We start from the raw sequence: 14,194 nt of genomic DNA on the forward strand, positions 1-14,194 counted from the left end.
GAGTGGCGGCCATTTTGTTTGTTTTCACCTTTTCATGAGTTTTACGTGAACCCAGTTTTTTTTTAATATATATATTTTTTACAATGCTCTTTAAGTTTGTGCTCTGGGCTTTCAGTTACCAGGAGTGTCTTAAGCACTCAAGAACATTCAAGTGACATATTTGCAATCTCACACCTTAAAGGGTTACACAAAATTAAAGCCTTTGTGTGAGCAGAGACAGGGAGGGCACTAAGGCCAGCAGGACTCTGGGATAAATGAGGCACGCAGGGAGCTGCAGTGCCTGCACTCTCTTATCTCAGGCCCATCGGAGCATAAATACGGCCAGGGTTCGAGAGGCTCTCAAGCGGATGTGCTGGCCGTCCATTAACACAGGCACACAGGCGTCTCCGCCCAGCGTCTGGACTGTGTAAGCAGCCCTCCCGCTGGGCCGCTGAAACACCTGGCCTTCCAGACCCTTATCAGGGCCCTGTGTTTGTGCCCAACGGTCAGGGAGGAAGTGCCCTTGAGCTGAAGGACACACACACTCACATAGATACACACATAGACAGACACACACACACATAGACACACACACACATAGGCAAGGTCCGCCTACAACCAAAATAGCACATCAGAAACTACCAAGGCTGGGCGGGCACCCCCATGTAAATCTGTCGAAGATACCACATCCCAACTGCGAACACCATAGGAAGTGAGCGGTAGAGACCCTTTCCATCTGTGGAGCGCAGTGACTGGCAGGCACCGCGGAAACGGGGCCGAGGGTTAGCAGCTGCACGGTTAGCCGTTGCAGAGTTAGTGTCTGAATGTTCAGCTGCAGCAGGGTTAGCATCGATACGTTTAGCTGCAGCAGGCTAAGCTGTAGCCAGGTTAGCGGCTGCGGGGTTAGCTGTAGCCAGGATAGCTGCAGAAAGGTTAGCTATAGTAGGGTTAACCGTAGCCAGGTTAGCTGCAGAAAGGTTAGCTAAAGTAGGGTTAACCGTAGCCAGGTTAGCTGCAGAAAGGTTAGCTATAGTAGGGTTAACTGTAGCCAGGTTAGCCGTCCAGGGTTAGCTGCTGCTTCCTTTAATGGAAAGGGCTCCAGGGAGAAGCCCTGGCATGCCTCTTGAGTGCCTGGCCACACAGCGCACTGCAGCCTTAATTTCATTTAGAAATATATTCAGGGGGCTGAAAGGAAGGGAAAGCAACCGCAATCTATTAGCCAGCTCCATTAGCATCGCTCCCAGAATTAAATAATTAAATAAGGGCTCGTATGTCAATAATCCCAAGCGTAGCCCACCGCTCTCAGATGTACACACACACACACGCACGCACGCACGCACACGCACACACATACACACACACACACACACGCAGGGACAGACACACAGTTGCATACACGCGAAGGCACAGATAAACACACACGGAAAGGCACGCACACACATACATACGCACACACAAACGCACACAGAAATATGCACACACAAACATAAGGTCGCACACACGCAAAGGCGCACACACACAGACAAACACGCACATACACAGATACACACACACACAGGCAAACACACACACACACACACACACACACACACGCAGAGGCACACACATATGTGCACACACACACACGCAGGGACAGACACACAGTTGCATACACGCAAAGGCACAGATGAACACACACGCAAAGGCACGCACACACACACATACGCACACACAAACGCACACAGAAATATGCACACACAAACATAAGGTCGCACACACGCAGACAAACACACACATACACAGATACACACACACACACACACACACTCATAGAGCAGCGGCAGCAGCTTTTAACAGGGATCGATGGTAAATTAAAAAGCCCTATTGATTAAACCTTAGCTCTAGTGCAGCCATCCATCTCCAGACCAGGGCAGCGCTATTGGCTTTCAATAGAAAATGCAAGCCAATGGAAATTGTAAGCGAAGAGAGCCGGCCGTTTTTACCCCTTTTTTTTCTTCTTCTTCTTTCCTTTTTTTTTTTATAACTGCCACAGCTTCCTCCCCTCTGCTCAATGACCCCCAACAAGGCTCTTAAAGAGACAGGCGCACGGGAGGGGGGGGGAGGTTCTGGAATTCCACCCCAGGGCGGTGGGGTGTGGGGTGGGGTGGGATGTGGAGAGGGGGGCAGGGCCAGGGTCGGAAAAGGGCGGAGGGTCGGACGTGGGCAGAGGTTTCCTGATCTACCCGAAAATCAACCACCCCCATCCCGCAGCCAACGGAAAACGGAAATTCGGATATGGCCCGGGCCCCAATACACCCTTTCTCGTATTTTATAGACACGAGTCTCGCTTGCACGGCGAGATAAAAACTATAACGTCCACACACGGCGCGCTCCCTGCAATAATTACCGGACAATTACGAATACAGCGAGCTTGCGTACGGCCTGCAGTGGCCCAGCGATAATTACTCCTGCGAACGAAACAGTCGGCCAGCGGAGGTACTGTAGATTAAGAAGAGGGGTCTAATTTGGTAGCTCAGCGGGCCGGTCAGGTGAAGAAGAGGCCTCGTGTTTCCCTGATAAGAGCTTTGTCGAGCCGCTGGACTTCGCTCGCATACAGAGAGAGGCCGGCTTTGTTCCCGCTAAGCCTACTCACCCCCCCCCCGCCCCCCGCCCCTACTCAAATACCCCCAAATCCTGCCCAGACCAGGCTCCCTTCAATTAAAATGGAAGAAAAGCCCACTCCAGCTTTAGCTCGGTCAATTCTTCCTCTCGTTCGGGGATGAGGATTCTGCGTAATCTGGCCTTCGAGGGCCTGCTTTACCATGGCTACCAGCGCAGACCTAGGAGCTCTGCTTCACATCGGAAGGGGAGGGGGGGAGGCTGCTAGCCCCTTGTCCTTGGGAGTCAAAAAAAACCCCTCGAAAAACACCTCCACTGGGGTGGGAATAAGACCTGGGGGCAGGGTGAATAGAACCTGGGGGCAGGGGGCGGTAGTCAGAACACCCCCTCACGCTATTAAAAAAAAAAAGAAGAGAGGGGAAATGACCCTGAAGAGGCTCGTTAAGGGCACATACCACAGCAGTGCAGCGTGGGTATCCTTCAAGAAAACAAGTCTGCCGGAGGAAACTGCTGTCATGTGGATAGCGGCCTGGCTGAGCGCAGGGGTCTCTGCGCTCTCCCTGTCTGCGGGTGTGGCGTGGGCTGGGGCTTCTACCGCCGCCCGCGGTCACACTCTCCCCCCGGGGCGGAAGCTGCCCTGGCCTCCGGCGAGCTGGAGACCCCCTATCCCACCCGCCCGAGGCCTGAGGTGAGGGGCGCTTTGGGGCAGCGGAGCTGGGCCGGGCCGGGCCGGGCCAGGCCTGCCGCTGAGCTCATCCGCTGGGCCGAGTGCGTCACTGAGAGACCGGCTCTGATGGCTGCTTTAGCCCACAGGGGCCCAGGCCGCGTGCACTGCCAGGAAGCTATTATTAGTCTGAGAGGGAGGGCGAGGGAGAGAGCCGCTCTGCCCTGGCCTCCACGCTCTACTGCAGTGCGTGTGTGTGTGAGAGGGTGTGTGTGTGTGTGAGAGGGTGCGTGTGTGTGAGAGAGGGTGTGTGTGTGAGAGAGGGTGTGTATGTGTGTGTGTGTGTGTGTGTGTGTGTGAGAGAGGGTGCGTGTGAGAGAGAGGGTGCGTATGTGTGAGAGATGGTGTGTATGTGTGTGTGTGTGTGTGTGTGAGAGAGGGTGCGTGTGTGTGAGAGAGGGTGTGTATGTGTGAGAGAGGGTGCGTATGTGTGTGAGAGGGTGTGTATGTGTGTGTGAGAGAGGGTGTGTATGTGTGTGAGAGAGGGTGTGTATGTGTGAGAGAGGGTGTGTGTGTGTGAGAAAGGGTGCGTGTGTGTGAGAGAGGGTGTGTATGTGTGAGAGAGGGTGCGTATGTGTGTGAGAGGGTGTGTATGTGTGTGAGAGAGGGTGCGTGTGTGTGAGAGAGGGTGTGTGTTTGTGTGAGAGGGTGTGTATGTGTGTGTGAGAGAGGGTGTGTGTGTGTGTGTGTGAGAGAAAGAGTGGGTGTGTGTGTGTGCGTCTCAAGTGTATGTGAGTGTGTGTGTGTGTGTGCACCTGTGTGTATATCTTCCATCCCCTGCTCACATAAGCCTCTCAAATTCCTCAGTGGACTGGCAACATACACGCATACACACACACACACACACAGAACCAAGACGGAAAATAAGGCTGTTCGTTAACCAGCGATCAAAGGCTAAATACAAGGTAGCAGGCCGTGACTAAACGTTCAGGCTCCAGCTCCAGCCAGCCTTCCTGTCCGTTTGTCCAGCTGTGTGAAACTCACAGGCACGACGCTTCACGACGCCCAACGCCGGGCAAACCCCGCCTTGCCCAGGTGATTGTGGCCAAGCAGAAACCGTTAGCCTGGGACTCACCCCGAACATCTGCGACACACACACACACACACACACAGCGCACAAACCCTCAGGGTAGAGAGAGAGAGAGAGAGAGCAAGAGAGAGAGCGAGAGAGAAGTGAGAATTTCTTGTTTAGGGACGCGCGTTCATCACTTCCTGCCTCGGAGACCGCCGCTTCTCGGAGGGCGCAGCTGGAACCCCGAGGAGACAGGGCCGCGACAGAGGCGAGTGAGTCACGGTGGAAAAAGCCGCCTGGTGCTTCACCGCGTCCCCTTCTCCTGCATGTCTGAGGGTCGTGCGACACCCCTCCGCTCGCTTTCCCCCTCGAAAAAACCCCCCAAAACAAACCAGGCACCACCCTGCTGAAAAAAAAAAAAAAAAAAAGCAACTGCTCAAGCTAGGTTTTGAAACAGCTGGTAGGTGGTTGACCAGTTCGGACCAGCTGCATACTCAACATGGTTTGGCCAGCTCAAGCTATGTTTTGAAACAGCTGGTAGCTGGCATTTTAAAACAGGCCTTAGCTGGTTTCTACACCAGGGCAAACCACCTGGCTGCAGTGTTAGGCGTATCGTTTCTTAAGAACTGCGACCACACGGTCATTATACGGCTGGGGATTTCTCTATGCAGCCTCTGACGTAGCCTAACCGTCTCTCTGGCTGTTAAAAAGGCTGCACAGACGTTTTTTCGCTCACGGTAGCACATCGTGTCTCACGACGTTCCTTTAGTCATCTCCTCCCAAACACTGCGTTACTCATGCAGCGGTTATATTCCACGCGCTCACTCCCTGGTGTAGTTTAAACATGCAGCTGAACAACCGCAATTAAGTAACATTAGGATTTGGCATTAAATCGATAACATTTATTCATTTCATTTTCCCTGCAGGGAAAAAAAACATGCTGAACGCTCTATTTTTAAAACAAAGACTTTCTGGTTTTTCCAGACACAACCGGGTTTTCCTAAAGTTTATTGGGGAAAATCTAGCAGCAGCCGGTGTCAAGACCTCACGGCGGGCACCAGCGAAGGCGACGGGGCGGGCGTGGAAAATTCCGCCCGGTGACTGGACAGTTAGTCATGGGCGAAGCTTTAAATCAGCCGGGAGTCACAGGGAGAGGTCACAGACAAAAGGGAAAAGTAAGAAAAAAAAACAAACACACACACACACACACACACACACACAGGGCACTAATGGATTAAAAAAAAGAATAAATAGCTCAGCCCTCAGCCCTCCTCCTGGAGCGCAGTATCCCCAGCCGGCCCTGTTCCCCCTCCCGCACTCCCGGACCAGGGACACGTGCACCGACAGGCCGGAAGAGCTGCAGCCAAACGCAGGCTTCGCCCCCAACCCCACAGCAGGACACCTGGCACCTCCCTCCCTCATTCACAGCCGCGTGACGGACAGGTTCGCCCCGCCCTCCTCTCCGCCACAACACAGCTGATTGATAGAGGGGCGGCTATGATTCCAGGAACAAGCAACAAAGGTTAAAAAAGTACTTTGAGTTCTGTGGCACCTCCCTGCCAAGCAACAGCCACCTGTGTTAATACAATGGAACATTCAGTTCTCATAGGGGTTATGTGTACAGGATGCTAATAACGTATCCAGCTAACGTAACATTACGCTATCAGTGTGAATAGCGTATCCTGCTAAACATAACCCTATCAGTGGCAATAGGGTAACATTTAGCGGGATGCGCTATCAATGGTAATAGCGCATCCTGCTAAACGTAACCCTATCAGTGCGAATAGAGTATCCAGCTAAACATTAAGCTATCAGTGCAAATAGCGCATCCTGCTAAACATAACCCTATCAGTGGCAATAGGGTAACATTTAGCGGGATGCGCTATCAATGCTAATAGCGCATCCTGCTAACCATTACGCTATCAGTGCGAATAGCACATCCTGCTAAACATTACACTATCAGTGCGAATAGCACATCCTGCTAAACGTAACCCTATCAGTGCGAATAGCGCATCCAGCTAAACATTACACTATCAGTGCGAATAGCACATCCTGCTAAACATTACGCTATCAGTGCGAATAGCACATCCTGCTAAACGTAACCCTATCAGTGCGAATAGCGCATCCAGCTAAAAATTACACTATCAGTGCGAATAGCGTATCCAGCTAAACATTACACTATCAGTGCGAATAGCACATCCTGCCAAAACATCACGCTATCAGTGCAAATAGCTCATCCTGCTAGACGTTAGCCTCCCGGTGCTAACCGTGCATACTGAAAACGGCTGATCGGATAAGCGTTCCCTCCTTCCCCTAGTCGGCAGCCGTGGCAGCGGAGTGAGCAGCTCGTGACGGGCGTCGGGGCCGATCTATGAGGGATCGATGGGCGCGCCCGCCTGCCCCCCCGCCGTCGGCACCCCTGAGCCAGGCCGGAGGACCGCCGCACTGCCGGGGAGAGGAAGCAGCCCAGCTACAGATGTAGGGGAGCTTAAATGAGATTCCCTCGCCATTGATCTCCTAAAGATCCACTTAATGAGCGCCGGTCTTTTCAGGGGGTTTGTTTGATTGGTGAATTTTTTTAAGCGCTTTTCACACTGTCGGCGAGCTCTGGCGTGGCTGCGGTTTCAGGGGAGCGGTTCCCGCGCGGAAAGGGGAAGGTTCGGCCTTCCGCGTACGGAGGCCAGGCTCGTTCTGAGAACAGCCCCGTTACAGTTTACCATGTGCTCAAAAACCCTCCTCAAAGCTCTGGAAAGATCTGCTCTGGTCTCCAGTGTTCTGGCCCAAACGTTGTTATTTATTTCTGCTATCATTTCCTTGCAGCATCAAAAAGAATCTTCTGGAATGTTATCAATTAGCTTAAACAAATCCATCTCCCTTTCCCTCATCTCATATTGGAGCAATATGGCGGATTTTCCGATTCGACGTGGTGACGCGTAGCCGGCGGTCTCCGCACGGCCACAGCCAGCCAATCGCAGCGCGGAGCGTCGCTCCCGTTCCCCCGGCGCGGCGTTCCTGGAGGACTGGGCCCGCTTCCAGCCGCAGGGGAAACAGGAGCTGGAACGTGGGCCGGCAGCACAAGGCGGCCATTGTGCCGGGCCGCCTGGCCCCCGTCCAGGAGGGCAGGAAGGGCCAACAAAGGAAAACAAAAGATAAGATATGAGGGCCCCGGCGAACTGACATCTCTGTTTTGACACCGAATAAAAGGGTAACACGATCCCCATGCGGGAGGAAAAGGGCCCCGGTCTCCCTCGGACGCCCTCAAATGCTCCCGCTGAAAAGTTTGCAGCCGGCCCTGGAAACGCCGCTCCTGTCCGAGCCGACGGCGGCGGCGCCCGAGGTCATGGGCTGTGAGGTGGATCGGACGAATGCTGAACAGAACTCAAACATCCCTCACCCTGCTCCACCTCACACACTCAGCTCCACCCAGCCTGTTCCAGCACAGCCCTAAAATAAGCTAACCTGACCTGACAGATAGAGAGGGAGGAGAGGAGAAGTAAAAGAAAGCAGCCCAACCACCCCCCTTCTCTCCCTCTCTTTCAGGGTGCGTTCTGATGCTTCTTTTTCTCTCTGGCCCTCTCTCACTGCCCCCCTCTGTCCCTCCGTCTCTCCCTCTCTCTCTCTCTCTCAGAATGTATTCTGTTAACGTTACCTCTCTTTTTCCTCTTTCTCTCTGGCCCCTCTACTCCATCTCCATCTCTCTTCCACTCTTTTTCTCTCTCTGCATCCCCTTCATCCCTCTCTCTCCCCCCTCTTCCTCCCGTCTCACCCTTTCCACGGCCTCCCTCCCTAACACAGACTTCAGAAGGGCCCAGCTGCCAGCACTGTTTGAGTTTGCTGTGTACTGCAGGGGGGGTGAAGGACCCCCCTCTCCCCGCCGACGGGGTAGCAGCTCGGGGGGAGATAGCGCAGCTATGTGACACTTTCGAGGGCCTGCCGTATCTGGAGGTAAACCGTCACCCCCCTGGTCCCCGCTGCACAGTGTGTGCTCGTGTGAGCCCTTAACAGACACCGGGTCCTTATCAAGCCCGCACTTCAAACAAAAACAGTCTAACCCGTGCCTTTGGGCTTCTGCTAACCAACAAGAAAAAGCCTTTGTCAAAAGGAGAAATTCCTCAAAAACTCGGTCACCGCTAATCCCGATCTCGACCCAGAAAGCCTTTAAAAAAAAAATTCGCCCTCCCTTTTCTCTCCCCAGAGGAAGTACCAGTTAATCTGTGGGTAGTAGCTGACCAGATATAAACAACAGTTTTATGAATGGAAGCTTAGTGGTCCTCCTCCCCGCCCCCCCCCTTACCCGCGACACAATGCGCATTCTTTTAGCGTTCGCCGTTTCTGTATAAATCTGTCTATTTAAAGGCCAGAGGGGAACACTGTCCGCCATTGAGCCGGACTTGGAAAGCCGGCCCGCGTTTTACGGATGAGGTTAGGGTTTTGGAACGTCGCAGCGGAAGCAGTAGGAAGACCCCATTGACGGCAGGCGGAGGAGGGAGGGGGGGGGGCGGTGTCGGCCGGGGAGGGGGGCGGGGGACGCAAGAATAGGCGTGGGCGGGGGGTTAAGAAAATGGCCGCGCGGCGTTAGAATGCCGATCTGTGTCGCAGCGCGCACAGTAATGCCGGCTCTGTTTTTCGCTCAGGGCTGTAACAAATGGGCTTTTTACAGAGCCGCGATTCGGGGCCAAGCAGACGGCGCGCACGGCGGGGCCCAGTTTTCCACTCCGGGGCCCGTTTCGGAGAAAAGGGCTGTTTTTGTGTCGTCTGTCAGACAAAGGGAACCGAGTCAAAAATGAAATAAGCAAATCCTCGGAGCAGTTCTGCTTCTTTATACACTGTCAGCCTGTCACTTGCAATTATATTCACGGTTAAAAAAAAAATAAACAAACTGATCAAGCCCTGGTCTATTCTCCCCGGCCCGCCCCGCCTCGGTCTCCCGCTCCCCCGCCCTGCTGCGTCGGGGCACGGACGGCCCACCTGACGCACGCTCCTGAATGTTATCAGCGAGACCGATCTCCCGGCCCCTTCGGAGACGGATTAATCCCGCTCCGGCGCAGGGAGAGGGAAAGCCAACACCCCGCGCCGGAGACAAAGCCCAGCCGCCGCAGCCTGACGACGGAGCCTGGCGACGGGGCCTGACGACGGGGCCTGACGACGGGGGCCTGACGACGGGAGCCTGACTGAACAGGCCGGCGGGGCCCTGCCGCATTCCCGAGGAGGGGGCCCCCCTCCTCCACCCCCACGCCACAGGAATCTCCCAGCCAGATTCAGCAATTCTCTCCCCCTCTCTCCCCCTCTCTCTCTCCCCTCTACCCAGCTCTCCCCACTCTCTCTCCCCTCTCTCCCTCTCCCTAAGCACTCAAAGCCAGTGTAACATGCCATTCCCTAGCCTGAGACCACAAAACCAGAATATGCCAAACTAAAAACGTCCGGTGCAGGTGACCGCAAACGCAAGCCTCGAGCGACTCTCACAGAACACCCTCATTTCTGAACAAGAGGAGGCGCCCTTCTGCCAAGGCCTTGGAGCTGACAGACAGACAGACAGTCGGACAGACGGATGGCAAGACGGACAGACAGACAGTTGGCGGGACGGCAACTCTTGGGTTTACACAAGATGAGGCGACCGTTTGTCAAAGGCCTCAAAGCAAGTGGACAGACAGGCTAACAGACAGACAGGAAGACAGACAGACAGACAGACAGACAGACAGACAGACAGACAGACGGACAGACGGACAGACGGACAGACAGACAGGCGGAGGCTCACCGGAGGGCTTGCACATGCGGATCTGGCTCTGGCACTGGACGAGCGGGTGCAGGGGGGGCGGGGCCTGGGCGGGCGCTGAGGTAGCTCGGGCGGAGAGGCCGGCCAGCCCGGGGGCGGGGGGCGAGGGGGGCGGGGAGGGCGAGGGCGAGGGCGAGGCGGGGCTGCACTGCGTCTGGCAGCGCAGCTGCGTCAGGGACGAGGGCACGCCCTGGTAGTGCCGCGTGGCGCTCAGGAGGTCGTTCAGGATCTGCAGGATGGTGCCGATGTCGCGACGGGGCCGGCCGCTGCTGTCCTGACAGTTCGGGTGCAAAGTGCCTGCAGGGGGGAGGGGGGAGAGATGAGTACGTCTGTCTCACTCTCTCACTCACTCACTCACTCTCTCACGCTCTCACTCACTCTCTCTCACTCACTCACACACTCACATTCTCATTCACTCACACACTCACTCTCTCACACACTCTCTCACTCACTCTCTCTCTCTCTCACTCACTCTCTCACTCACTCTCTCACTCACTCTCTCACTCACTCTCTCACTCACTCTCTCACTCACTCTCTCACACACTCTCTCACACACTCTCTCACACACTCTCTCACACACTCTCTCACACACTCACTCACTCTCTCACACACTCACACACTCACTCTCTCACTCACTCACTCACACACTCATACACTCACACACTTACTTTCTTACTCTCACAAAATGTTAGCTTGTTTTAAGTTACTGTTTGCTTGACAAGTGAAATGTTCTTATTCCATTGGCAAATCTTGTCTTACCTCATTGATTTTTAGAAATTAGATTTTAAGTCTCAATGCAATTACAAATACTAAACTAATACTAAATAAATTAGTAAATTACTTGTGGAGATTTTCTTATCTTTTGTTTTTGCAGTGCAGCTATGAATTCTCAGGCCCATGACAAAATGTATTGGGAGGGCTCCCCAATATATTTCAAATATTTTTGTAACAGATTAAAAATTAAGTTACACCCAGTATCCTGAGTCCCTCTCGAACTCAGGCCCAGGTCACAGCAACCCAGTGAACCCCAGCCACCCAATCTGCAACCCTGGGTGAATTACATTAATCCTCCCAAAATGGCTTCATAATGCCAACAACACTTCAACCAGCAAAGCCTCTTTCATGTTTAACTACACCTGACCTGACCAAGACTGGCAGGTGTTTACACAACTAAACCAGCTCGGGCAGCTTCCGCTAATCCAGTCACAGCACTGACTGGAGCTCCATTGTAGGGTTGCTTGTTTTCAACCACATGACCGTTGAGCTGTATGCCAAATCTCCATTAGTCCCGCGTCAGAGAGACGGGCGGGGAGGTTTGAGGAGCTGAATAACAATGAGCATTTAGTACAGTGTGTGGGTATCTCCCTTCCTCTGGGTGGTCCACTTCACACGCCCGCCCGGCTAACAGTTTTCGGGTGTGTCCCCGCTACATTCTCCTGTGTCAGGAAGAGGCGTCTTTAACGGGCGGGGGAACCGCAGCGGCGGGAGTTTAGCGCACCCCGCTAACGGGGGGGGGGACGGCGGCGGCTCCTCCCCTCACCTGAGAAAGTCCCTGAGAAGACTCCGGGAGCGTGGTTCACAAAGCTTTCGATGATGGCGCCGGGCTTGCGGGACCGCCCCGCGGGGGTGGCCGTGGCTGTGGGGGCGGGGCTGGGGCCGGGGCCCGGGTTCTTTGCGGTGCAGTTAGCCTGTGGGACGGAGAGAGAGAGAGAGACCTCCGTGGTCAGCCATGACACCTCTTCAGTTGCACACACAGTTTAAAAAAAACCAGTAAAAACAGATTAGAGGGACAGGAGATTGCAGGAGAGGTAAGAAACCCAAGGGGGGGCTTATACAAATACCTCCTGTTGTGATATAAACTAAGCCAGAGCTACCCAACTCCAGGTCTTTAGGGCCACAGAGCCTGCAGGTATTTGCACCAACCACGCACTACACCACCAGATTTCACCAATGCGCTTACTCCCTGATGAGGTAAAGTAATTAAGTGAATTAGGGTGATTTAGTGCATGGTTGGATCACAAACCTGCAGACACTGTGGCCCACAGGACCTGGCGTTGGGTAGCTCTGATAAGTGACAACTCCTACACCAGGAGTCCCAAAAGCCCTGGAGAGCTGTGGCAACTGCAGGTTTCTCAGTTTTTATTTTCATTTAGCAGCGAATTTGGGCTGAGGAAACTCAGCACGCTGCGCCTCTCCAGCGGTGAGGCAGGCAGACACTCAGATGTAGCGATTACATGCGAAATTACACCAGAAACCACCAGACGAGGCAGCCGACCAGGACAGGAATTTGAGACTCGTAACGGGCAACAGTACAGAGCACATTTTCTGTACTATAGTACAGTGCACAAGGCCACTTTCCATCGGCCCACAGGCCAGAGTCTGTATGTATGCTGTCAACTCTCTTTCACAGGCCTGGCTGGACACAAACCAAACCAAACCATACGGCCCTTGATAAAAATGACATTCTGAGCAGAAACAGGAGCCTGGGAGGGGGGTAACTGTACATCTGCACCCAATTCTGTGTTGGGGGGGGGGGGTGTGTGACTTCTACCCATTGCTGTGCATCAACAGGCCAGCATTACACCCCTGATGGAGGGGGATCGCGGTGGGGGGGGGGGGGACTAAGCTCCTGTTACCCGCCCTGACATCAGACACCGCTGATGCCGTGCACATACTGAAAGCGAAAGTTTAAACCGCAGGAGAGGAGAGCGATACGCATCACCCACAGCCCCCCTGAGCAGGACATGGGGGGGAAAATGGCCGCCCAACAAAACACGAAAGGGCAAAGATGGCTAACGTGAGAAAGGCAGCGCCGTCTGACCTCTAACGGTACCTTCCTGGGGGGCCAGAGGAGTCAGCCCCCCCCCCCCAAACAAAAAAACTGAGCATCAGTCAGTAAGTCAGTAGCTAGGAGATTAGCGGGGATGCTAATGATCGACAGAACGGCCTACTCAGAGGTTAATGTTTCATCGCTCCTGTCCTGCTGTTAGCCGTTCGCCCAACTGCGTTTGAGCCGTAATGGCGCTAATGGGTTTCTGTTTGTCCAAAAAACAGGTGAGTCAAGAGCGCGGGGGCGGTGCGGGCGGGGGTTTACCTCGGGGCAGGGGGCCGCTGGGGTGGGGCTCTGGGCGCTGGGGGCGACCGGGGAGGTGAAGGAAGGGGAGGGAGAGGGAGAGGGAGAAGGAGAGGGAGAGAGAGAGGGAGGGGGAGAGGAGGGCTGGTGCGACTGGAACAGGCTGCTGGGGAGGGGAGTGTGGCGAGGCGGGGGGCTGCAGAGGGACGCGGAGGGGGGAGGGGAGGGGTACACCGGGTTAGCCTGGTGGAAGGCGGGGGCGCTGGCCGGGGCGGGATGCGTGAGGAGGGGGTGGGTCTGGGTTTGGGGGTGAGGATGAGGGTGGGGGTGAGGGTGGGAGTGAGGGTGAGGGTGAGGGTGAGGGTGGGGGTGAGGGTGGGGGTGGGGGACCCTCAGGTGCCCGGCGCTGGTTCCGGAGGGCCCCGTGGACGCCCCGGCGCTGTCCGAGCCCCCCCGGGCGATGAGGTGCCGATGCTGCAGCTGCTGCCCGCCGGACTGCTGAGCCGCCAGCTGCAGCTGGACGAACATCATGTGATCGCCCACGCGCAGCGCCAGGGTCAGCGGAGAACGCCCGGACAGGAAGTCACTGACCTGCAGACAGGAAGAGGAGGAGGAACGGGGATTAGTCATCCATTCTCACACAAATACCAGGGCTGCGTTGGTAAAAACGCATGCTAGCATACTACTGGTAGTGAATTTCAGGCGGATTTTCATTGAAATGCAGTATGATTAGTGTGCTAAGTATGATATTTCGAAGGCAGCCCACGACTTCAAATGCTCAGGTTAAAAGAAAGTCAAGTTATGGCAATATGAAAAAAATGCTACAATGGCAATAAGGAGACACAAAAGGTCTCAATATATAAAAACCCTACTCTGCAACTGCCCTCCATGCTATGATATACCCTCAAATGAAGGGGAATAGGGACTGTTTGCGCGAACGATATTGTGCGGTGTCTGTTTTTGAGTCGACACACATTCCCTCACAGGAAGCAGCTCGCCGCAGTGAGGCACATCCGCACATCCCATACCGACATG

The 14,194-nt window shown here is 54.6% G+C and overlaps 1 protein-coding gene across 2 annotated transcripts in view; it reads right to left on the bottom strand.

Moving 5' to 3' along the window:
• midn (midnolin) overlaps positions 1-14,194 on the bottom strand; it is a 36,482-nt gene that overhangs the window by 4,436 nt on the left and 17,852 nt on the right. For both annotated transcript variants that reach the window (XM_061237532.1, XM_061237531.1), the window contains 3 exons: positions 13,181-13,750; positions 11,627-11,774; positions 10,069-10,383 (listed from right to left, as the gene is read on the bottom strand). In XM_061237532.1, coding sequence (XP_061093516.1) covers positions 10,069-10,383; positions 11,627-11,774; positions 13,181-13,750 — 1,033 coding nt within the window. The remainder of the gene's footprint in view (positions 1-10,068; positions 10,384-11,626; positions 11,775-13,180; positions 13,751-14,194) is intronic.

This window comes from Conger conger, chromosome 4 (genome assembly GCF_963514075.1).
Source record: "Conger conger chromosome 4, fConCon1.1, whole genome shotgun sequence".
Taxonomy (NCBI): domain Eukaryota; kingdom Metazoa; phylum Chordata; class Actinopteri; order Anguilliformes; family Congridae; genus Conger; species Conger conger.